The sequence below is a fragment of the Stomoxys calcitrans genome, chromosome 3 (genome assembly GCF_963082655.1).
Source record: "Stomoxys calcitrans chromosome 3, idStoCalc2.1, whole genome shotgun sequence".
In the NCBI taxonomy this organism is placed as follows: Eukaryota; Metazoa; Arthropoda; class Insecta; order Diptera; family Muscidae; genus Stomoxys; species Stomoxys calcitrans.
Genome location: NC_081554.1, coordinates 187824872 through 187851657, shown reverse-complemented (window position 1 = coordinate 187851657; position 26786 = coordinate 187824872). Strand labels below are relative to the sequence as shown.

The window sequence follows — 26786 nt, the reverse complement described above, 5'->3', positions numbered from 1 at the left end:
TGAAACAATTTCTAATACTAAACAAAATGTTAGTGTATGAAATAGTTTTTCATATAGATAATTTATCAAAAAAACAAACTGTAGAACCGGTTTACTAAAACCATACTTTGTAGCATATACCTATTATTTTACTAAATAAGACAATTTTAATGATATGATTAAACATAACACTTTTACGTATTCTTTACACATTATTACACTACGGTAATACGTATTCAATGCCATGGCTGCCGGTTGTACGTACCGGATTGACCCGATGGAATCCTTCATCGGCAAGGGCTGCCGCCTCAGGGTACGACACACTGTTACAACAATAACAACAACGTACTCAATCCCATGGCAGCCGGGTTGACCCTATGGTGTCCTTCGTCGGTAAGGGCTTCCGCCAACGTATTGTCTTAAAATACTTATATTATTTATTTATTTCTTAGTACTACATAGTAGTAGAAAAATAAAGAGATTGGCCTAGTTACAGAAAAATAAACTTAATTCCGTACCATTGCGAGTTACACTTTTATCATCACTGCTGGAAAATGAGTCCATTTTAAAATCTGAGCACAATGAAAGCGTCTACAGTCATCGTTGGAAAAGAAACATCGCTGCCAGTGAAAGCCAATGGTAGAAGAAGTGTGGCATTAAAATTTCTGTAAGTTTTTTCTTTATTCCTTCATCGATTTGGAGCTGCGATCAGTCATCCCAGATCCAACGTATATGCATAAATTTGAATGAAATTTTGCCGTTGTTCAAAGAGTGACGCTAACTCCAAGTCGTTTTGATTTTGTTAAGACTTTTTGTTTATACATCGATTTTTCATTCGTTATCGATTATTTTAAAGAGCAATAGGTCAATGACGCATAGTCTTGTAAACAACGGCGTCAATTCAAAGCGTCAGAGTTGCCATTACCCAAAAAAAAGAAAGAAAAATTCATTTAGTTTTTTTGCCAATTAAAAAATTTTTATCGTAACAGAACTGTATAAAAATGTCATAGCAAATTTGCACATGGACATTCCATTAAAGAAAAGGGACAAGCTTCTGACATGGCGATGCGTGCTGTTCGACTCATGTTTGAACTCAATGATAAGGGACCGGCTTTTAATAGCCGGGTCCGAACGGCGTGCGTTAGAGCGACACCTCTTTTGGGGGACGTTTTTAAACTCCATAGTACTTCACAAATATCGCCAGCATTAGGGGAGGACAGCCACCGCCAAAAATTTTCCGTATATCGTATGGTCCCGGTTATAATCGGAACATACATCCAACACGAAGGCATCAACCCCACCTTTGTAGGAGTTGAGGCGACTGCATCTGCCGAAGCGTAATTGAGCCAGAACTACTCTGGTTTGCCAAGGGAGGCTAACTTCTTTAGGAGCAATGGATGGCGGTCGATCTCCAAAGATTGCATTCACTCGGTAGCTTTTCGCCGCTTTTGCTACCGTGTCGGCATGAATGCTATCTGTGCTCACTTGAAACGCCGCCGAATCAAGGGGTTTTCTTTTGTAGAGCCGAACCTCACAATCTCACAATCTCGATGCTGTACAACAACACTAAGAAAATTAAAAATCGCTTTTTTATTTTAAAACTTACTTTAAAATTGTAATTGTTTTTTCAATTTAAATAACTATTTTTTTTTCAAAAGGCTTATATAAAAAGTCTCTAAGATAATAACTACTGCCTAATAATAATCTCCAGGGAGAGAGTCATAGTATTCGTCAATGTACGACGCTTCTGATGATGTATCGCCATAATTGCTTCTTTCGGATTCGGAATTGCCATCATCGTCTTCTTCTTCCTCATCTTCTAATTTGGGCTTTAACTTTTTTAGAACTCTTGCCTTATAACGGGCATAGGCCATGCCATAGCGGTCCACATCGCAACTGTCCACGTCCTCACAAAAATTGTCCTCTTCGGGATCAATGGAATGGACATAAGGATCTCGATAGGCATTATAATAATTGCCATCATCATCGCTGGAGGAAGAGCCTAATTCATCCTCTTCATCGTCTTCGCCTAAAAATTAAAAAGAAGACAAAATCTCAATTTCAAGCTTCTAAGTGAAATAAAGGCACTGTCAACCTCTTAAAAAAAATTAATTTTTCACAAGTTTTTTTAATTACCAAAGACGAATTTGTCCAATCCCCTTGCCAAATGAACCGCATCATCGTTTTCTTCTTCATCATCATCGTCACGATCGCTATTCATGGCCTTGTCCTCATCCTCGTCTGGGTATTCATTTCCAAAATAATTTTCTTGATTAGAATCATCCGAATCGTATTCATCGTCCTGATCATCATTATTGTAACGATCTTCGTATATTAAATCATCGAAGGGTCGTACACTGAAATGATAAAAAAAATCATTTTAATTGATGGGATGATTACTACTATGTACCATATGCTGATAATGGTAAAGCCGACGGCTATACAAATTTCACTTTCAGTCAATTCAGGCCTCGACAGAACTCCAGAATGACAAGACTTGACTTGATAGAATACAGGCATGCAAAGAGTCGTTGACTTATTACCCTGTGTATCCTTCTTGCAATTGCGGGACAGTAACATAAAAGGTGTTCAAACGTCCCGGCGCGAGATGAGCACTACATAGTTTGGAACTCTGAGCTTTGACTTGTGTGGGGTTCTTCGCCAATACGAGAAGCTCAACTGAGAGCTGCCAGACGCTTTCATAGGTTGCGGATAGTGGAATGATGCGTATACTGAGTAGCTGCAACTACAGTCGCGTATATTCAGCGGTATCGAGCAGAGAGTCTCAGTGAGAGGCCGGGCGGCACCGACTATTTCTTAAATACTAAATTCCTGTGATACTCGTCAGTCTTACCGACTCTTTCTTAAATACATAGTTCCTATCATACTCGATATGACAAGACGAGTTATTGGCGCTCCCTATGTACCGGAACAAGCTGAATCACCTATGGAGCTTGATGAGGATCACTAACTCAACATACATATATGTGGCTACAACAATAATACTGTGTCCAACTCATTCTCATCATAGCACATCCTTTCCCTGCGTCCAGCAATGACCAATGAGGACACCCATCAACAATCCAAAGTCATCCTTCCTTAGACGAAGTCATGCTTCCAGTGCCTTTGCCACCTTGCAACCTACAGCCCCAGATCACGCCTCATTAACGCAATATACATAAAATGACAGCGTGGGCCACAATAGCGTAGAGATTAGCATGTCTGTCTATGTCGCTGAACGCTGGGGTTCGAATCCTGGCGAGACCATCAGGAAATTTTTTTTAGCGGTGATTTTCCCTCTCCTAATGCTGGCAACATTTGAGTGGTACTATGCCATGTAAAAACTTCTCCCCAAAGAGGTATTGCACTGCGGCACGGCGTTCGGACACGTTTATAAAAGAAGGCCCCCTGGTCATTGAGCTTAAACTTGAATCGGACTGCATTCATGAATATTTATTTATTTATTTGTAACAAATCCAATTATACTACGCCTTCTCGCCCTAAAATTCGCATTATGTGAGAAGTTTGCCCCTGTTAGCGAAATGTTCATGGGCAAAATTTGCAATGCCAGTTTTGATCTCACATGGCCCGACCCCAAAAACTTCAGCGCAGCCTGACTGACGCGTCAGTCTGGTCGGAAAGACTATCCCACATCAACATCGTCTCCAGTGTCTTCAGAACCGCGAAGACCAGAAAGACCGAAGGCCTGAAAATCGCTGCACCTGTCCAGGAACCCTAAATTATTCCCTGATTCCAAGCAATTCAATAAAGACCCCTGCGCAGTATCCCATCTAATTTAGACTTATTTGTGTATTTGAAAATCTGGGAAGGGTTTGTTACCCCAGCTTAAATATCGCTTTTAGGGAAAGTAACTTCCTACCTGTCAACCAGGTAGGGCTCCTTTGGTATATAATCAGTCCCGTCGCACAAAGCATGCCGCAGCGCCGCGTTCCCAACGCCCAGCAGAACAGAAGAATGTATAAATGTGTACCTGACTCTCTCAGTCTTACGGCGATCTTCGTTGTTACTGACCTGGCATACAGGTGCAAAGGCCCAAAATGCAGCATGGTATTCAGCGCCTCGCGGGGCTCTCCTCCTAGCCCCAGAGATCAGCACTGCTGCGGACTCTGTACCTTCTCGATCATTTTGGGCAGGACACAGTTTTCCAAAGCTCTATGTCACACCAGACATCCATAGGTGAGAATCGGCCGAACAACTGCCGTTAAGAATCAGTACACCGTCCCCGTCACCACCAGCCGAAACTCCATCGTATAGAGTTGCGACAGATACTCTGGCAGTCGTCGAGGAAAGCGTTTTGCAAAATTTTGGCAAGATGGGTCAATAAATGCGCTTGCTGTGACTCCAGTAGTATAAATCAGGCGATATATATACAATATATGAGAGCTGTATATAAATCTGAACCGTTTTCCATGAAATTCACCAGTAATGTCGAGAGTCAAGAGAAAATCCATCCTTCCAAATTTTGAGAGAATCGGTTTACACAAGACCATTTTATTGCAATATTACTGCAAATCGGACGAACATATATATGGGAGCTATATCTAAATCTGAACTGATTTCGAGCATACTTCTCACATACTGTGACAGTCGTCGAGAAAAGCGATTTATACATATGAGAGCTATATCTAAATCTGAACCGATTTCCATGAAATTCACCAGTAATTTCGAGAGTCATAAAAAAATCCTTTATCAATGGGTCTATCTCTCTCTTCCTTTTGGGTGTTATACAAACAAATTCACTAATTTATAATACCCTGTACCACAGAAGTGGTGTAGGGTAAAAAAGGGAAATATAGGCGGGAATGTGGAAACTTTTGAAATTTTGTAAAAATATTAGCCATATTGGCCTCAAGATGGCGGGGTGGTTTGATATAAAAATGATAATTTCTTGATGGCAGAATTTTGATATCAGAATCGTGCTCTACTTCAAAGGCTTTTCATTTGAGCCCTACATTGCTTTGTTCGCAAATTTGTTCTCTTTGGGGGGTGTTTTTGGGAGGGGTGGCCCCCCAAACACTTGGCCCAACATTAGGATATCAGATTCGTATTCTACACTCAAATACCTTTTATTTAAGCCCCATATTTGCATGGACAGTAAATAAGTCTTGTTTGGGGGGTGTTTTGGGGAAGGGATGGACCTCCAGAAACTTTGTCCCAAATTTGGATATTCGAATTTGCAGATTCGTATTCTACTCGCAAATACCTTTCATTAAAGCCTCATTATTTAGAAAATTTTCGTATCAACCCAATTTACCAAGAGAATAGGACGGAGTTGAGTTCAGCAAAACGCAGCTCCTAAAAATCATCTCAAAGAGTGCTATTGCTCACTGTCCTGCCTATCCAACATATACGATAAAACACCACTTGTTTCCATAGTCGGTCATATAGTGTTCTAGTCAAAACCTAGACCAGTGAATCGGCACAATTAAGTACCGTAACTGCGGTTCAACTATAGGTATTATGTGGATACTCTCAAAGACCGGCGCAATGAATAATAAGACCTTTGTCAATCTTAGCGTCGTAGCACTGACTGAGCGAGAAGTGGAGCCATTGGTTGCATTTGTGGTCTCCGAACTGATGACTAACCACTACAAATTCCTTTGGAAGAAGTTACCGCCAAGACATCTGGGGCTTTTATAAATCTTTATTTTGATGGAAAACTAAAAAACTTGGTTTAAAAAACAAAACAAAAAACGAATGACAATTAAAACCACTTTTTTCTCAATTTTTTATTGCATTTGATTGTATTTTATTTTCCAAAAAAAAAAAAAATATTATTTTGCCTTGGCTTAAAAACAAAGTTTTACATGTTTGATTTTTTTTTAAGATTTTCTTAACAGATTTTTGGTTTTTAAACCAAGTTATTTTTTATTATATATTATAATTATAATATAAATTTATAGTTATAGATAAGTAGAAAAAAGTAATACAAAAAAGTTAAAACTAACTCATACTTTACGCTCTGTAATCACAAAATATGTTTACTTTTAAACTAAGAAAAAAGTATTATTATCGAAATATTTGTTTTTTCTTTGTTTTGTAATTTTTTTTTTTTAAATAGGAAATTCTTCATTTGTCTGTGGATAATAAAAAAAACGTGTAGAAAGTTTGATAGGAACAAACATAAGGACCATGGAGGCTTTCATTCATAAGCTACAGCATGTGTGTGTGTGTGGACTTGCATAAAAAACAACGAGAAAAACAAAAACGCACCCAAAAATATAAAGGGACACATAAGGACGAATTGTGTACGACATAAAAAAGGAGAAAATTAAGGGTTTCTAAACAAAAAAAGTAATATTGCTAATTCAAAATTCAACCCAAAAATAAAATAAAAATCATATGGCATGACATGAATCAACAGAAAACTTAACAATGCTACAATGATGTTCGGAAACCATGAGAACATAAAACACCCACAAACCACAAAGTTGCTGCTTCTAAGTATTACTTGCTAAAATGATAATAATACTAAAAATGGTTTCGAAAAATTATATAAAAATTGAACTTTTGTGTATTACAACATCACCTTGAAGGAACTGGCGTTTGGCAGACAATACTATACAGACATTGTCCATTTTGTGATCATAAATCTCAGTTGGTGCATTGTAATTGGTGTTCTTCTTCAGTTTTATGCTACAAAAGATTTGTGGATTTGTGCCTTTCTTATGTTTCCACTCTTAGTGTTTTTGGGTACCTTTTAGTCTTTAGCTCGATGATTTTCGCTTGTAGCTTGTTGCTCATAGAGCAAATTGCGTTAAAGGATCGTTTAACAAACTACCAGTAGTTGTTAATGTTGTTATGGTTATTGTTGTTGTTGTTGATGTTGTTAGTGTAGTATATCTCGTTGTAATAATTAAATGGATATTGTAGCCTTATGTTGTGAAGAAATCGGGAATGATGAAAGGGTGGGGTAAATGGGACCCAAAAATATATAGAAAAAAACACACACAAAAAACAGGGTTTAGAGTTTGCTTTCGATTGTGACACAACAAAAAAATTGAAAAAAAAAACAAAACTGAAGTAACTAAAATCATAAACTGACATTAAAGTAAACTCTAGTTTTAGTTGTGCTCCTATATTTAAAAATGCCTATCTTGAACAGATTACTTGTACATGTAAGGAATCATTAACATTGAGCACTTTGTCTCTCCCTCTCTTTCTCGCAGCAAAATGCTAATAACCTTATGCACTACAAAAGGAAACATTGCAACTTTTCTAAAAGTCGGTACTAAAATCCAATTACAAAAAATCTTCTGCTGAGTTTAAGAGCAGCATAATTTTTTGGAAAAACAACAAAAATTAATAAAAATAAAATCAAAATTATTCCGGACATGTTTTGAAATTTGTATTTTACAAAAAGAAAAACGTCACTGCCATTTGTGCTGTCACTTTCCTTAAGGCCCGTTAATGTAGGAAAACGTGTCAGCTGTTTTGTTTTGCTTTATGAAAACTCGTGCAAACGATTACCGAACGTCTGTCGAACGCAAACGGAAAGAATTCAATAAAAAAAAAATTTTACGTTCCGTTTTTGTGTTATTTCAAAAAATTCGAAGTTTGAAGAAATTTCAAAACCATTACAATTGTGTGGCATTTATTACAATCATGACCGGAACGAGCTTGAAGAGAATCGCTTACTCCTCATACAAATGTGGCTACAACATCACCAACAACAAACTGATTACGAAAACTGTAAATCCCTTCCCAGAATTTCTTTTGCGTCTATTGTTATGACACATAGCTCTCCCTGAAATGTTGTGTTGTCACAGTATAGTCCCAATCCAGTTCCTGTCTCCTGAAATCCTCCTCAGTCTACCCACCGCGGCTCAGGGCGGTGATTGCCGACCCCTCTCCTCGTTGTTAAATGCCCCCTCAATATTCGAGAAGGCCGCCATTGCGTACTCCTTCAGTTGGAGAGACATCTCAACTTCAAGCATCACTGCGTGGAGTGCCGTCTTCTCCAAACTGCTCTTGAGTTATACCGGAAGTTCGTCGATGTCAGATCTCTCCCACCTTCCATGTCTTTTTTTGTTAAAAAAAAAATTATTTTGTTTGAAATGTCAAATGCTACGTTTGGTAATAAGCATAATTGCCTCTTTACATTTACGATAGCATAACCGGGCCTTAACTCATATGTTATTTCGTATGTCCATCGTATGAGATTAAAGCACTTTAATCGAAATGGTTTTGTCATGTATGCTATACTATTTTTATTCATGTTTCCGCATGCACAGCATTCAGAGATGCTTTATTTGACAGGGCATTGTATTTCGTGTGATGGTCCTGTTACAAATTACTCAATATTACTTGCGCCAATGCTCAGTTTGTTGAAGAGAGAGAGAGAGATAATGCTCTCTCTCACTCTCTCCTGCAAATTAGCCCATGCACATTCTATTAAAGAATAGCGGCAATCTTCTACACATCAATGAGGGCGTTTTAGGCTCTATAATACGATAACTCCTTTTTATAGGCGAGTCCGAACAGCGTGGCGTAGTGAGAGAGCAAAAAAACACACACACAAAACTTATTGCAGCAATAAAATAGGAAAAAAAAACTAAAGTGAGATTTGAGAATTTTGAATTTGTATTTACCACATGAGCTCCGAGCCAAACCCAAAGAAGTTTTCAGACACAAGCAATTTATTTTGAAACTTTTTTTTAGGTGATAATATCAATTTTTTTACGCCAAAAAGGAAAGTGAAGCCAATAATGGCATCCGTTGTTGTTGTAGCTAAATACTAGCACGGGACCAATCTCATGGCAGCCGGTTATATGTGCCGGTTTGAACCGATGAAATCCTTCATCGCCAAGGGCTGCCGCTTCAGTGCACAACACACTGCTACAAAAAGAACGGCTCTCTTATATTCGTGACCGGGGGCCTTTGTATGCAAACAACTTTTGCATATCCACATCCTACCAGGTAAACTAAACTTTTGTCACACTAACTGCCTGTACCACTAACTTTGAGTCACAGAAAGTTAGTCATGGCTGAATTATTTTAAAGGTTGTCCCATTTGTAAAAAAAACATGTGTGGTCTCAAAAATGTTTGCAAATTTGTACAAATTGTTAGTGGAAGTCGTTAGCGTACTTTAATTGCCAGCAGAAGAAAACGGGTGGGTGCGTGAGAGCGAGCACAGTTTTGAATGTTTGGTAATTGAGAGCTTACAAATTTCTATTGGAGGTATTTTCCCAGTAGAAATTTCCAACACCGAGCAGCTTTTTTTTATGAAATTCAGCTGTTTAATTCAAATAAAAAGCTAAATAAAGTAAAGGCTGTTCTTACACTCCTGCAAATTTTTACTGGAAAAGTACGCGAATAGATCTAACATAAAAGCCATATGGTGAAATGACCATCTTCATGGGGGAAAAACAGATATTTGAGTGACTCAAGTCACTCACTTGAGCGACTCAAAGTTAGTGAAACAGACAGTTAGTTATATGAAACCGAGAAAGTGGTCGAATTGACCAGACGATCGATAATTCGATAAAAATATGTGTGATATATATCGATCTTTCGATAAAACTTCTTGAGTTCGTAGAATCTAAGGTTTTTTTTTTTGTCAATTTCCCTGCAATTCGCAACGATTAGTTATATTGGACCACCTCTCTGAGTTGTTCGATATTTAGTGTATGGGTACATTTTTCTGGTGTCAACTGATTATTTGAGTATACTAAAAGCTTGCACTTATTTGAAAACGGCCAGACTTAGAAAGAAAGGCGCCACTCATATTTGCATGTTGTATATATTTTAAAGGAGTTATATGTCAATGAAGACACAGTGGAATGGAGAAACATGGGAAAGCAGAAACATGGCAATGGAGAGACATGTCTATGGAGACACGGGAGTGATTCTATTCCACAAGGAGCCAAACCGTACTAGTTTAAAAAAATATATTTTCATTTTCTCTACTAACTAAATACTAAGTTTCCCGTTTCTCTGCGCCACGGAGACCATTGTGTATACAATAATATCACTTCTTGAAAGGGTAGGTATCTTTAACCATTTAAAACCAATGTCAATCATGAGGGACTGAAACCCTAAGCTTTGTGGTCATTTCAAAAAATCGCAAAAACTTTTCAATCAAAAAATTAATTGATTCAATTATTTTCTACTTCAATATGAATTTTTTTCAATTACAGTCGTGATTAAAATTTTTGTAAGATTCGATTAAAAAATTAATTGATTCAATCGAATCTTAAATTTTTTTTTAATTATGGTGCTTTAATTAATTTAATTATTTCCAGATTTCAAAGACCCTAGCGTCCAACATTTCGACAAATCTATAGGAATACCATGGCAGCCGGATTAACCCGATGGAGTCCTTCATAGGTCAAGGCCTGTCGCCTCATTGCGCAACACACTGCTACGACAAAAACAACTAATCTATAGAGCAACCCTACACGAAATTTTTTTGGAGAATCCCCGCGGAGAATTTTTTTATACGGGTGCTCAAGGGCCTTTGGCCAAACAACGCACCTCAAGTCCATGGTTCAGGACGTAAACATCTGTGTACCAAATATTCTAAATAATTGGAATTTTCAAAAAATTTCAATAATTTTTTATTTGGATCAATTTAAAAATGAATTGAAAATTTCGATCACTTTTTAATTGATTTATGATATGAACATAAATATGATATAATATTGATATAACTATTTTCATAATTGGGCCGTTTCAATTAAAACAATAATTGGATCAATTAATTTCTTGATTGTAACAGATTTTTCTTTTGTCATTGACATCCGAAATAAGGGAGATAATCTTAACAATAATGGGCATAAATATCTTTGCAGAGAGCCAGGGCCATTGAGGCTCCTAAAAAAAGTATTTCTGAGTTCTTAAACCAGCATAAACTATCGCAGACATTTCAATGACATGACTGTGCAATTTTATCGGCGAATTGAGCAGACTATCTTACAAGGTAAGCTATTACCATGCAAAACTAGGAACCTGGTGTGATATGTCTCTAGCGACCTGTAAGCTATATTTTTCTGGGGCACACTTTTCGGACTCGGCAATAAAAAGGAGGTTCTTAATACTTAAGCTTATACTTGAATCACGCACCATTCGTTGGTATGAGAGAAGTATTCCCGATGTTATTTGAATGTTAATGGACAAATTGGCATATGTAATTGCTAAGTAGATATTCAAACACTATACTACTCTCTTCTCAAGATGTTGGGAAGAGCCAAATGGCAGAAATTTAAGGATTTGAACTGCAATTCATACAGAATTTTTACTGTTTATGCTAAGAGTTGAGTTAAGGTTGGCATTTCATTGGATAGCATTGCCTAGAAAGTGCATCTATAAACCAACTGTTCATCTGAGATTATTGTAAATGAAAACTTCCGTGTTTTCAAGGCCCACGGATTAGGGAATGATATAAAAAATTCAATTAAAAAAGGATTTAGAAATGGCGATTATTTACAAAAAGGAAAGGAAAAAAAACTAAAAATTATTGTACTCTTATTCAGTGATGTGACTTCATTTAAATGCCATACATGTGAGTTTTTGATGAATGATAAAAGGAAGGAAAAAAGCGTATATAAATTTGCCTTGGGAATCAAGATAAAAATATTAAAGGAATTTCATAAGAAATGCCGAAATTTTATATGCCTTTATAAATCAAATGATATAATAATTTAAAAACGAGAGTTTTTAAACTATTACTGAAGTTCACGAGGCTATGATAAAATAAATTAAAAAAACATTTCAATGCAAATAAAAAAAAGAAACAGAAAAAAATGAATATAATTCATTAAATTTGTAAAATTTTCTATGTTAAGCGCTTACTTTCCCCAGATTATTTAAAATTTTTTCAAATGAAGTGAATATTTTGGAAATATTTTAAAGAAATTTTAGAATATTTTTTTTGTCTTTCCTTACTAACATCATACACAGAAGCAATGCCATTGCATTTTCTTTCCTCCCTAGCCGTATGGATTAGAAACTTTTGCTATTTGAAACTATTTCCTAAGATTTTCTAAGACAACAGACAGATAGTGAAATATTTTTAACACAACTCCTTGCCTTAGTATTCGAAACTTTCTGCTGAGTAGATGCATAAAGTTAAGCAAATAGCATGCAATTATCCTTAGAACAAAAAAAAACAGCTTTAGCTCAAAGCTTTTGATTTAAAACATGAATTCTTATACATATTCTTAGAACAAAAAATTTCCTTAATTTCAGAACTGATAACTGAATCGATTTAAATTTCTTATATTGACTCTTATAAACCACTGTTAAGCGCAGGTTTGGTCCATTTTTTATATTACTACCCATCACAAACTTAGAATAAAGAATTCAATTTTGGTTTTATAAAAACTAGATAAAAGATCCTACAACTAATTCTCTCTAAAGTCTAACAAAAAAATAATAATGATGCATGTGTTTGAAATGTAAAAAAATATTTATCAATATAAAGGGAAATAAAAATGATGACATACATATATATATAAAGATAGATATAATCTCTCCCAGACTTGGTTCAAGACTATAAACGGGGTCAGAAATTAGAGTTACTTATAAACTATATTAGGATTGTTGCTAAACTATTCTCATTATTTATATATAACGATTTGTAACCGTAAACATATCGATATGTAACACCAACCTGAGATAATTCTCATCCAATAGATCTACATAATCAGCATGTTGTTCATTATCCGGTATATATAAATCGTAAACATAACCTGTATCTGAATCAGAGGGCATGGACATTGTGGTGCCTGTTGTTAAGGTAAGGGCAGCAGCGGCAGCGGCGGCAGACGTAGAGGCTTGTTCCAAACCACTGGCATTTTGTGGTAAAGACGTCGATGTAACCCCCAAGGGCATCATTGACGTTGGCTTGTCATTCGCTTCATTAGTCTTTTCATTGGTGTTGTGTTTTTCTATATCTACAATGGTAATCTCTTTGGAGGTTTCATTGGCATTATTTTCATTCGACTCCAATGTGGTTCTCAGGCAATTGACCACACGAAAACGCTGCTCTTGTAGATTTTTGCGCATTTCCTGGCGAGCTTTTTCAGTGGCGTTAATGGGTTTTCGTGTTTTGCGTAAAACCAACTCTTTTGCCTCTTCTTTGGTGAGGCGAGCATATTGTGTGGTCGCCGAATCGTCCTATAACAAAAAGAGGAGGTTTCATTAATGGTATCTCTTCAATACTATTTCTTACCAGAAATATGAGAGTCAATGGCAATAAGGGTTAAGCTTTGCTTCACACCCCCAAACCAACTCTTACCGGGAAGTACAAGTAGATGGGAAATGTCAGGTTTAAGGAGGTTTTTATTTCTATATTGCTATGGTATAGGCGCAAAATAAAATTTGGTTATCATTAAGGCTTCTAGGAGCCCCAATGCAAATCGTAGGATAGGTTTATATGATGACTTTAATCTATTTCTGGACCAGCCAGCTGAGCGACATTTAATATGGATATTGGTGGGCTTAACGTCAATTAGAACGATTGGAAAGGAATTCAGTGTGAGTGTTCTTAAATTAAAAAATTGAGTCGAACATAGACGCTGCTATCTATGTTCGCAAAGCACCTTGCAACATATTTAGTCTTACTATGTTCCCGAAGTGACGTTAGGCCAGAGCAAGATCGGAAATGTACCCACTTAATGCACCGGTTACTCCTCACCGACAGCGACCGATGACGGAGACGGTTCTGGCAAACCGAACATAAGCAGGGTCCGGTGTTCTTTTCAATCCCGGTAAGGATCAGAAGCGTGCAAATAAGACACTCCCGGATGTGCCTCTCCCATGACGAAAGCAGGACGAACACGTACACGGAAGCGGTTCTGGCAAACCGAACATAACCAGATTCCAGGGTTCTTTTCAATCCCGGTACGGACCAGAAGCTTGCGCATAAGGCACTCCGGAATGTGCCTCTCCCATGAGGAATACAGGACGGAAACGTACACTGAGGCGACAGCCCTTGCCGATGGGGATTCCATGGGGTCAATCCGGTGCGTACAACCGGCTGCCATGGCAAGGCGATTTATAAGCGCTTTTGGATAACTAATGGCCATTACGTTCCTGCAGGAATCCGTCACAGGTGCCGGAGCGACCTTGCTCAACTTTAGCAACTTCACGAGTATCTCTGTGTCCCCATGCAAATATGTGGTTAGGTTAGAGTGGTAGTCCATTTTCTAAACAAACTTAATTAAGACTCTTTTGGCATTGTGATACCACAGTACCTATCCCATTGAAGCTGGTTGTACATACCACATTGACCTGATGGATTCCTTCATCGGCCAGTCCTCCGCAATGGTAATCCGAGCAAACGATTAACTCGGCTACCGAGGCGTCTGATAATAATAGCTCCCAACAGACCAAGGCCCCGGCATGGGATAACTATGAGCATTACACAGGCTGGAACTCTGAGCTCCAATCTGTGTCTTCTTTTTATCACAAAAAGCTTAGCTGAGAGCTACCGGGCGCGTCCACAGGTTGCGGATAGTGGAATGCGGAGTAGCTGCAACTGCAGTCGCGGACAATCAGCGGTATCGAGTGGAAAGTCTCAGTGAGAGGACAGGTGGCACCGGCTCTTGCTTAAATACTGAGTGCCAATGATGCTCAATGCGACAAGGCGAGATATTGGCGCCTTTAAATAACCAATGGCCATCATGTTCCCGCGGCGATAAGTCATATAGACCGGAAAAAGCTTGCTCGCCTATAAGAGCTTGACGAGGATCGCCACCTCCACAAGGTGGAGTCCACATGCAAATGTGGCTACAACAACAACTACGGAAGAAGGCAGAAAATTTCTATTAGACAGTTTGCTCCCATCATCACCAAAGGCCTAACATGTGCTTGAGAAGCAAATGAGTCTGTAAAAATGGCACCAACCCATTCCATGGACTTGAGATAATACACAGTTATTAGGCAATCATAGGACAGAATGTAGTATAGGAAGCTAGTGAGCTAAATGAGATCACCCAAAAACACGACTTTTTTATCAGAAGATAATTGGCAATCATAAAAATCACGCCTAACTCATCTTAAACCGCCTAATAAATTGAGCGTTTATTTTTCCAGCAATTCCCCAAAAAAATACAGGCAAAAAACACTAGGAAATGTAGGATTAATAAAATTTGTTGACTTAATAAAGGCCAGAAATGGTCTACTTCGGCCGCAATCTGTTCAAACATTTTTACACTTACCTGTTCATTGATTGTTCCAGCAAATTTCAGCAATGTGGACAACTCCTCTTTATTAGCAGCTGCACCGTCATTTTCATCCAAGCGCCTTCGCTTGCTATTCAAGACAAAGGCTGACAAGGGTTCTTCGTCAACGCGTCTTTTAACTCTCACTACAGCAGGCATCCTTTTCGCTGATCTTATAATGAGCTTGGGAAAACTTAAACTTTCTTGCAGAGTATTTCCACTTTTAGACCCAAGCCGATTTATTGTCTGAGAATTCCAAGCCAAGAAATATAAAGATTGCAATTTGCTTGCTTGATTTTGCAAAAACGCCGTTCCCTTTTCTTTTCTTTTCTCAGAAAGCAATGCTAGGAATCTTTTCGAGTCTAAACCCAATCAAAGAGAGAGCGTCAAGCTGTTTTACATCCATTTTAGGGCTGGTACTTTATTCGACTTTTCACATGAACAACTGTCAAACTCTTCACAAAGCATAGTATTCTATTCAGCTTTCGGAATTATTGCAAAAAACTTTAACAAAATATCATAATATTTTTTAACATAATTACTTCAACCTTTTTTCACTAAAGCTGAGTATTCTGTTCAGTTTTTCAAGCGGAATGCTGTCAAACTCCATAAAAAAACGTATGCGAAACGTTGGCTGAAAATCGGCGGAAAAGTAGTACTCTGTTTATGGTGAGGCAAAAGACTATTATAGTGGCAATACTTGAAACTATTGCCGGGATCAGTTTACAATAGTTTGTTTCATTGATTCCAATGGTTCGTATTTCTTGGTTTATTTAAGAAAAGTATATAAAATAGAGAAAACAATAAATGCAGATATAGACACATAATTTGGTATGGAAACAAAAACATTTGGTTGCTGTCAAAATTCGCTCGAGAAGCAATTACTAATTTCATCGGCTATTCCGAAAGCGGAATAGAATACCAACCCTTATTCGTTTGTATATATGGATCTTGACAGCTGTTCACGTGAAAAGCCGAATGGAGCACCAACCCTAAAAAACTTATAAGGGTTGGTACTCTATTCGGCTTTTCACGTGAACAACTATTAAACTCTATAAAAAAAAACAGTTTAAGCTAAAAACATGTGAAATAAATAAAATCTTTTTTCAGCAAAGGAACACTTGAAAACAATTAATCCTAGTATAATGTGAATGTAAGATTGAGTTGGTAATTCAATCCATGTAATTATGTTTAAAAAAAATTATCATATTTTGTAAATGTTTTTCGCAACTATTCCGAAAACGGAACAGAAAACTTTGCTTTATTTAGTTTCATCGCGAGCGAATTTTTACGACTTTGACTCCTTGGTTGGGTTTAGACTTTATAATGTCGATTTAGCTCAACTTATCGATGATTAAGTTTTCTTAAAATTTTAAAAAATTACCGACTATCGATAAATGGCTATCGCCGATAAATATTGGAGTCTTGACACTGTAAGATTTATTGTGTAACAAAGGCTTAATTCTTTTCATCAAATATACTGCAAGCGTTAAAAAATTAAACAATTTTAAAAATAAAACAAAATAAATAAGGAAAACCCATAAAACATAACATTAAAAAAAATTGTTTTCATTAAATTTTCTATATACATTAATAAATCCCCAGTATCCATTTTATTCCTACTGCAGACGGTCTCAAGTCTGACACCAAGTATATTGGAAAAAATGGTGGTCGGAGTATAGCGCCGCAGAAGACAATCCCACACAGGATAACTATGAACACCATCCCTCCCGGCACAGGATGACTATAAGAATCACACGGGTTCGAAGTCTCAGTTCCGATTTGTGTGATGTTCATTGTCATTATGAGAATCTCAGCAGACAACTACCGGTCGTTGTAGCATTGTATTGTGCACTGAGGCGGATGCCCTTGTCGATAAAGGACTTCATCGGGTCAGTCCGGTACGTACAACCGGCTGCCTTGCGAGAGTCTGCCGGTATCGATTGAAGAGTCTCAGTGAGAGGTCGGCCGGCAACGGCTCTTACTTCAAAAGTGACACCGGTATTTACAAAACTGTATGTATATTTAAAATGGGTTTATTTGACAGAATTGTGAAATAAACCTATTTCAAATTTACATTAAGTTTTGTAAATACGGCCGTGAATCCCAAAACAGCATGAGCGCTGAGCTTTGTTTTTGAGCGTTGCGTTGAAAAATCCAACTCTGCAAACAAATACCAAAAAACCAACGTGCAAAATTAAACAATTCTTTAACATTTGCGTGTTGCTTTTGTGGGATTTGTTTGCAGGGTTGCGTTTTTCAACGCAACGCTCAACGCTTTCAACGGCCACCTCCGCATACAAATGTGGTTACAACACGTGAGCACCACACCAGCTGGAACTTAGAACTCTATTTGCCTTCCAAAGTTGGAAAAATTTGGCGGCATTCGGCTGGGTTCAAGATTTTCTTCTCCTCCATATTTTCAACAGTGGGAAATAGCCAAAAGTATTTTAAATAAAACTATTTGCCTTGGAAAGTTGGACAAATTTGTCGGGCTGTTTAAAGTTTTTCTCCTCCTCTATATGTTTAACAGTGGGAAATTGCCAAAAGTATTTTAAATAAAACTCTATTTGCCTTCCAAAGTTGGACAAATTTGCCAACAATAACAATTCGTAAATTTTCCAAACAGAGGTCAAAATTTTCAAGATTCAATAAGTCCTTCCCGGGTCCTTCACTAGGTCTAGTAATTCTGTAACTACTTCGCCTATATTCCACAATATTTAAAATTAAAACTCAGCAAAGTTTGAAATGTCATGATCGTATTTGTTTTTGTTTATTTTTAAATGTCGTCAAGCACATTTAAAGCAAATAGTATATCTTCTTCGGGGGAAAAATGGAAATCCACAAGTCATTGCTTAAAATCTATATAGTTGCTATATTAGCACGAATAGTATACATTTATAATGTATCACCAATTGTGTCTGGGCATGTGTGTGTGTATGTTTGTGTTTTTGTATATAAATGTACATACATAAATATAAGGAATCTTGTTCTTTCATACATAGTATGTGTTTGAAACACATTCTAATCTGGATACAAATAGTCTTGAAGTATATTTTGAAAAGCAATTTTAATTTTGCCACGATCTCGTCCATTCAACTTTTGTATATCGGGCAAAAGACTCATTAGAAACATGGCATCGGGGTCAGTTTTACAATCACATAATTCTGGGGTGCCAGCAGAAGGATTTGGTATTGCTGCTGCCGCTGAACTAGTCGGAGTATTAGACATTTGGTGACTTGCGGCATTAGTTGAAAGACTAGGCTGTGGGTTTAGATTAGAGATCTCGAAACGTGTATGGTGATGAGTATGAGTCAACGATGATGTATAGGGATGATGGGAAGAACGGGGCGTAGAGTTGCTTACAGGCTCCATATCATTTTGCATAGATGATGGTGTGTTGGAACTTGAATTACCAGCATTGTTGCTATTGCTATTATTAGTATTGCGTCCACCACTATTAATATGATTTTGGTTTGTGGTGGTGCTAACCACGTCCAAGGGCTTGGCAAAGGTGGGTCTTACAAACGACACATTATTAATGGGTGGTGTTGCAAATGTCTGCGAACTACTAATGTTATCCTGTGATCGGGCACGTTTATTGCGAAATTCGTCATAAAATGCTCGTGTCTGAAATCTTTGCAAATTTTGCATGCGTTGCTGATGTTGCTGTCGCTTTTCCATGGAAAAATCAAAATTTCTCATTTCAGGATCATCTGTGTCATGGATGTCGTCTTCATCGACTACAGGTCGTTCGACATTGTCATAGTCATCAGGGTTATCCTCACACTCTGACTTGATATCGCTGGCCAGTGTTGAGTGGGCAAATTGGGATGAGTTGGGAGGTTCATCGTCAATCATATCATCCAATTCGGAAGGATTATTCTCGGGATCATCAAAGTATTCTAAATAATTGTCCAATTGGGGTTGTGTGGGTGACGATGATGCATGTGCACTGCCGCCTTGTGCCATAGAGTTTGCAGCTGCTGCAGCAACTGCTCTTTCTCTTTGCAAACGATTGGATAAAGAACTGATTTGGACCAGAGCATCCTGTACTTGAGAGTCCAGAGATTTGGATTGTTGATGTTTTCTATATTGATAAACAGAGAGAAAAAAGGAAAACACAAATATTCTTAGTTTAATTGTCCTGATATGTAAGCCAACACTCACTTCCTTAAATAGGGATGCAGGAAAAACATGCGATCAAAATATGTCCAGCAGGGAGGAACTTTCTCCTCTAAATAATTCGTATACTCGCGGCGAAAGGAAATCCTTAAATTGGTCCACTTGGCCAAGCTGGCCCCAGCTATAAAAGGAAAGTCAAGGCATAAGAATCATTTCCAACCCCTAATCTACAATATATTAGACTTACGATTCTTCTCTAGCTTCAAATCAACTTCTCGCCAAAAATTTTCCACATATGGGCGACAAAAGTAGTATTTATGACGTGGATTGTATATAGCTTCGTTTCTTTGGACCAAATCTATTAAGGCAAAAACCTCCTCCGTCAGCCAACGAGTCGAAGTACATTGCTGATTATTGCTGGCCGCTGTTGAGGAGGCAGAGCTCTGAGGCAATGACGAACCCGCCAACGAGCTGTAGTAATCACTCGACATTTTCTTTTACCAGATTTTCATTGTTTTAGGGACAACTTTTTCTTTTTACGAGGAATTTTTTATTGGTTTTGCCAATTTTTATGAGTGCAAAATTTTATTTTCTCCATTCAAAAGCCATGAACAGCTGACATGCGACTAATCGATTAATCGACTTCTTATGTAAAAAATCGAAATATCGAATAGGGTAAGTTAAACAAGGTAAAGTCCTTATGGCCCTTTTAGACGGCACATCAGGATCGTACTAATCGTGTGGGAAAATGGCAAAAAAAAAACTATTTACTATAGTGGCAACACTTAAAACTTTTGCCGGCATCATTTTTGTTTGTTTTATTTTTTTGTTTTGTTTCGGTGGTTCGTTTTTCTTTATTTATGTGAGAAAAAATATATAATATAGAGAAGAAAAAAAAACGATAACGAAACGCGTTTTGTTATGGAAACAAAAATATTGGATTGCTGTCAAATTTCGCTCGCGAAACAATTGCAAATTGCAGCGGCTATTCTAAAAGCAGAATAGAATAATAACCCTTATGGATAACCTTGTTAAAAGAGCGTCTTCGCTCATGTACTTGAAGAGTGATATACAAAGCTCAAAAAATAATATTTTTGAGTTAATGATTTATAAAAATTAAAATTTTGAAACCTTAAAATTCGATTTTTGCAAAATACATTTTTTTGAGTTATATCCCTCTTCAAGTACAGGAGCGTTATTTATGTTTCTTTAGAAACAAACTCACCTTATTAGAGCAAAATAATATAATAGTTTTTGTGCGTTCAAGTAAAACTTTCGCAGATTGTCGTTGATATGAAAGAAGACTTCAGAGCAAAATCATCATTTTTATCCTGGCGCTCGGGCGTAGTCACTTTAGTCACTTGGTATTCACAATGTGTACAACTAACTGATCTCTCATATTTGAAAAATTATGAGAATACATATCGTGTAGTAATACCTCTAAAAAAATTTCTCCTTCAAAAAATTCATTTGCCAACCTTTGAAATTCTTAGCAACACACTCTTTTGGCTAGTAGTTGTACTAACATCACAGCTGTTATAACTAAACATATTTTCGCGCCCAATAAGCCGTCAAACAAATGCCAGAAATTATTCTAAGATTTCCTTGAAGAGTAAAGCAATAGGGTTTTAAGATTTAAAGAGAAAATGGCGAGATCAAATATGTTAAACCAGTTGGTGATTTGGAATCGCCAGATCGTTGCAATTTGGAATTCAGTTTTAAATGGTTTCCATATTTTCCATTTGGTTATTTTGACAGCCAAAGACATAAAGCGTCAAATAACATGCTAATTGGAATAAGGTTCATGAGATGTCCAAGGATCCCTATCTAATATAACCAGTTTGTTCCCCTGGTGCAGCTATTTAGAGGTGTGGGCAAAACGACACATGAAAGTGAGTAATTAAGCCATCAAGTTATAAACCAATTTTCTTTTTCTCTGACCTAGAAACTTCATTGCGTTGTCTGCATTGTGGGCGATCCCAAGTACTGCCAAATCTCGATTTCTTTAACAAGTTGCAGATTTCTCCCCCCTGTGCCGTTTATACTTCGGGTAAAGTTTCTTCGGATGCTGTTGTAAGTGATGATGGGAGCTCAGTGTACAACACACTGCTACAACAACAACAACATGAGAGCTATGATTTCGTTATAGAAGCCGGTGCACTTATGTTTTCCGCCCCCATTATGTGTCGTTTCGATTTGTTTTTCATTTTGGTTGATGAATGCAATGAAGTTGTGGACTATGCCATTGCCGTTAAATTTTGGATCTACACTCGAGCATTGAGGTCGATGTGGAGAGAGCCTATTCGCGTGAGGAGGTTTTATGTTACATTACCTTTGCCCGCCAGTTCAAGCCGATCATGAGCAAAGAAGCTGGTGCCTTGATGGTGGAGAACTTTGGATATTTAAGGCAAAGTGCGCTGCTGGCTGCAGCACTTAGCGTATAATAGTGCGCCAGCTGCAGTCCATGATTCGCTTGATTGAGGCCATGGCTAAACTGGAATGTATGAATGAATTGCAGGAGTGTCATCTAGGAGAGGCCTTCCTCCGACGGTTGAGTCATCCGTTGCCCTTGTACGAAGTACAAGATCCTTGTAATTTTTGTATGAAATTTTATCTGAAAAATCATTTTTTTCTTTTGATTAATTGTTATTATTATATACATGTAAAATTAATGTTAGAATAATGGAATGTATTGAGTTAGACATACATAGCCATTTTTATTGATCCAAATATTCTTAGTCTAATACAAAAAGGCCCTACTTTCTTAGTCATAAATACTTATACTATTGCATAGTACTAAAGTTCCTTTGTCCGCTACATCGTTTTACTATTCAGGAGTCGGTACCTATGTCCACTCCAACTTCCTCCGTCATTAAGAATGAAAATCTTAGCATAAAGGGGTTTCTACTATCATTAAACTAAATGTGGGGTTTAATTCTAAATAAAAACATAATATTAAAACAAATTTAATTATAACTAACTTAATCTTAAATATTGGGTTGCCCAAAAAGTAATTGCGGATTTTTCATATAGCGGCGTTGACAAATTTTTTCACAGCTTGTGACTCTGTAATTGCATTCTTTCTTCTGTCAGTTATCAGCTGTTACTTTTAGCTTGCTTTAGAAAAAAAGTGTAAAAAAGTATATTTGATTAAAGTTCATTCTAATTTTTATCAAAAATGCATTTACTTTCTTTTTAAAAATCCGCAATTACTTTTTGGGCAACCCAATATATACAATATGCAGGGGACTACTGTGTCGTATTGTAGACCGTGTCCTCTATGTCATAGGTGTTGTGCCTCCTGTGATAGAACCGAAGGGCTTCATTATCTCCAAGAAGTTGTTCTTCATTAAGCCTTACAATCGCGGCGGGAGGAAGGTAAGACCTATTTAACAGAACCTTCCGAACATTGTCACAAGAAAGGAGATGGGACACTAACCCGTTGTCCAAGTCTCCACATCGCTCAAGAAACCTAATAGCGCTCTGTATCATCCAAACATCAATTCGATGAATCCCCTCATAAATCGCCCTACGCGAGGCCTACGAATAGAGCCATCTGCCTCAACAGTGCTGCGCAATCCCAGACAGGAGCGCAAAACACGTCTTTTCCAGATCCTGATCCTTTCCATTTGGTTTGAAGAGATTCCAAACCAGATGGGAAAGGCGTACGAAACAACAGGCCTAAGTATCTACCGATAGATCAAGAGCCTGACAGCGGGCGTTAAGCCCCCTTCCATATTGAACAAGTGATGGTAACCATAGTATGCCTTCCTAGCTTTGGTCAGAGCATAATCAACGTAGCGGAAAAACTCAAACCTCACAAGCCCTGGGACCGGAGAATGCCAACATCACATTATCTGCATAAACCAGCAACATACCACCAGCAGGGTGCAGCCTTTATATGTTAGACTGCAACAGTCGGTGGTGCATTTTTAGCCCATTTGGTGCCATCTTTGAAAATGAAGTAATTGTCACTTGTTTGCTGAGCATCAGTTTCTTCCCTTCATCATCACCAATATCTTCATTGATGTCTATATGTGGTTCAGTTTCCGCATCCGAATCATCAGTACGAAACACCTTCATCGCCATCACTGTAAATCTATCATCCTCATTCATTTGCTGGTACTGTGTACTACGACGTACCACAATATCGGGTCAATCCGTTGCGTATAACCGGCTGCCATTGGATTGCCAGTATGCGTAAAAAGTAAGGATAAATAGAAACAACACAAAAGGGTGTTACAAACCAGAGGTATGTACACGTACCGGACCTGACTAGCGCCAAGAACAGGCGTGATGGGTTTATACTGCATGGAATGGTTGTTGTAACCCCATTTTTATGTGGAGATGGCGATTCTCGTTAATCTCCTGAAGGTGAGCAAGTTCGTTCCGGCCCAAAGGACCGATGGCCTCGGCAACAGGGGCGGGCCATTGGTTATTCAAGAGCGACATTAACTCACCTTAGCATCATAGACACTCAGTATTTGTGCCAGAGCCCGTTCCGACCGGCTGATCACTTAGACTCTCCGCTCGATATCGCTGATTGGCCGCGACTGCCGTTGCAGTTTCTTCGTATGGAGCATTTCACTGTCCTCAACCTGTGGACGCCCGGTAGCTTGAAGTTAAGCTTCTCCTGACAACAATGAACACTACACAGATCGAACCCCAATGCTATAGCCTGCATGGTGCTTGCAGGTATCCCGTACAGGGCCGCGGGAACATGATGACCAATGGTTATTTAAAGGCGCCAATATCTCGCCTTTGTCGTATCGAGCATCATAGGCACTCAGTATTTAAGCAAGAGTCTGTGCCACCCGGCCTCTCACTGAGATTCTCCACTCGATATCGGTCATTGTCCGCGACTGCAGTTGCTGCTACTTCGAATAGAGCATTCCATTATCCATAACCTGTGGACACGATAACAAAGAACAACAAACAGATTGCAGCTCAAAGTTCCAGCTTGTGTGATACTCATAGTCTTCCGTGTGTTGCCGCCAGTCATTTGTGGAATTTGGGGATAATAAATCGGAACCCCGTAAATTCCCGAGGCGGGGTGTTATCTCCTGCACTGTTTAACCTCTACCTATCCTCCATTCCACCCTTCCATACGTCATTGAGATCGTTTCATATGATATCAAATGGGTCTAGACAATATTCATGCAGTCTCGGTATCAGATGCGGTGAATAGCTATCGGGTGAATGTTGTTCATGGAGAGCGATCGCCTCTTATTAGAAGTTTTAACCTTTTGGCTTGTGTTTTTTTTCTAGCAACTACGGGTAAATGACACAAAGGTTCTAGACCGTCTCCAACCCGGCACGGGACAGCTGTGAGCACCACACAGGCTGGAACTTTGGGAACCAATCTGTGTGGTATTCATCGTTGTCACCAGAAAGTTATCTGCGAGCTACCGGGCGCGTTTACAGGTAGCGTATAGTAGAATGCTCCATACGGAGTAGTTGAAACGGCAGCCGCGGACAAAAAGCGCTATCGAGCGGAGAGTTTCAGCGGCACCGGCCCTTGCATAAATGAGGGCGAGTTACTGGCGCCCTTAAACAACCAAAGACCACCCTGATCCCGCGGCGAGCTTGATCACCTGCACGATCCACATACAACAACAACTGTCTCCAACACGGTGCAATGACCGTCTTCACACAGCCAATTCAGGTTCCTACAGAACTCCAAAATGATAAGAGGAATAAGTGCCTGGTGGGAATCCAGAAGGCACGTTAAAAGGGTTTCACCCATTATTTTGTTGTCTTCACCACGCAATTGCGAGGCAGTGACACAAGAATTTTCAGATCATCCCTAAATCCTACTTTTCATCAAACACCCTGCTCAATCCGCTCAATCACCAGCGCGACGTCAAAAGATCCGACTTTGCAATGGCCCTTCAGCACTCCTATGAGAAATCCGAGGCAGTGCTTCTTCTTCACCCACAGAGCAAGTGCTAATGCAAATTTGGCCATGAATCTTCTCACATTACAATGAGTGCTGTCGGATTGATATTTTTAGCTCAATGAAAAGAGGCCTCCTTTTTATAGCCGAGTCCGAACTGCTTGCCGCAAAGCGACACCTCTTTGGGGAAAAGTTAGTGCCTTGAGAATTTTTTCTGATGTTCTCGCCAGAATTCGAACTCAGGCGTTCAGTGTCATAGGAGGCCTCTGCAGTGGCCTCCAAGCAAGTATGTTAGGTTAAAAGACGGGTCTAGCAATCGTTCCATTGAGTTCGTCCTAGAAAGGAAAGTAAGAGAGGGAGAACTTTGACACATGGGCAAAGCACATCGTGATGAAAAAGAGGAAGAAACGAAATGCCGGTTCAAACGACACAAAACTTAAAAACCTCATCCCCCCGTTTACCATCCGAAGCCCTTACAGAAGTCTAGAGTAACAAGAGGATCGAATACCTGTAGAGAGTTTGGAGAAGAAAAGAGGTGTTTAAACTTGACCTGTTCGTTCTCCACCACACCGGGGACCAGCACAATCAGAAAAAAGCTTCAAACGTCCGATACTCTCCTTGCAATTCCCGAGAAGTCTCGGCCCCACTTGACCCACAACCATGGTCTTCAGCGCTGCCTGATCCAGGATTACATCCAAGGCCCTGAGGATCGCAAAAACCTAAGCCTGAGCGTTACTGCACCTGGCGAGAAGTCCATGTTACTCCCTAACTCCTAGGAACTCAACAAATACCCCTACTCCGGTGCACACATCCAACTTGGACCCATCAGTGTAAAAAGTGGGACCCGAGAAGGGAGGAATGCCTCCAGCCCAAGCTTCTTCTCTGGTAGGACGGTCTCCAGGTCGCCATCGATGAAGTAACACTCCGACACATAGTCCGTCCCGTCGCTCTATGCCACTTAGTTGTTCCACGCCAGCGGCATTTGGCAGAACAGACGAATGCTATAGAAGTGGAACGTTTATATTCTCCTTTCTATGGAATACAGAAGAATATCCCCTGTTCCCTAATAGCATGTTCATTTGAATTTTTATTTTATATCTGAGCCTTTTCCCGACGTTTCTTCTCCAGTTTGGTCTGTCATCAAGAATCAGGTCCAGATACTTGGCCTTCAGAGCAACAGCTCTACTCCATTCAGAAGAGGTCATTCGGTCCTATGGAGCTTGGCGTGGATCGCTACCTCCACATGCAAATATGTGGCTACTACAACAACCAATAGAGGACAAAAACTTCACGTTATTAAAAGCGACAGTCCCTTTCGGGGGTTGGAAACTGCTGACAACATGGCTACATCAACAACGAAGAAGCGGCCAGCACAAATGGGGGTAATTTGGCATTGTCAAGGGAAGGTTAATTGAACATTAATCATGTGTTTGCTCATCAAACTGTTGGTCTTATACAATGTCCTCGATAAACTGTGGACATTGGGCGGATTGATTTGTTGGGATGCTTACTAAAAATGATAAAAGGCCTTGCATAACTATCGGCACAGGGCGAGTATTTGAGGCATGTCACAGGTTCGTAAATACCCATGGTGAAA

At 38.8% G+C, this 26786-nt stretch overlaps 2 protein-coding genes across 3 annotated transcripts; both read right to left on the bottom strand.

The window, feature by feature from the left end:
• Window positions 1-1554: 1554 nt before the first annotated feature.
• Window positions 1555-15551, bottom strand: LOC106081388 (probable RNA polymerase II nuclear localization protein SLC7A6OS). Its single transcript, XM_013243300.2, has 4 exons — window positions 15166-15551; window positions 12615-13120; window positions 2116-2336; window positions 1555-2008 (listed from the first exon to the last, which is right to left on the bottom strand). Exons 1-4 carry the CDS (start codon window positions 15325-15327, stop codon window positions 1674-1676), a joined length of 1224 nt encoding a protein of 407 aa, XP_013098754.2. The 5' UTR covers window positions 15328-15551; the 3' UTR covers window positions 1555-1673.
• Window positions 15552-17910: 2359 nt separating this feature from the next.
• LOC106081373 (uncharacterized protein DDB_G0286591) lies at window positions 17911-20111 on the bottom strand. Of its 2 annotated transcripts, none has more exons than XM_059364678.1 (3): window positions 19541-20111; window positions 19344-19474; window positions 17911-19260 (listed from the first exon to the last, which is right to left on the bottom strand). In XM_059364678.1, the coding sequence occupies exons 1-3, from the start codon at window positions 19782-19784 to the stop codon at window positions 18193-18195; spliced, it is 1443 nt and encodes a 480-aa protein (XP_059220661.1). In that variant the 5' UTR covers window positions 19785-20111; the 3' UTR covers window positions 17911-18192. The 2 variants fall into 2 exon arrangements, with proteins under 2 accessions (XP_059220661.1, XP_013098728.1); XM_013243274.2 differs by having other exon boundaries at window positions 17911-19258; window positions 19339-19474; window positions 19541-20102.
• Between the last annotated feature and the right edge of the window lie 6675 nt (window positions 20112-26786).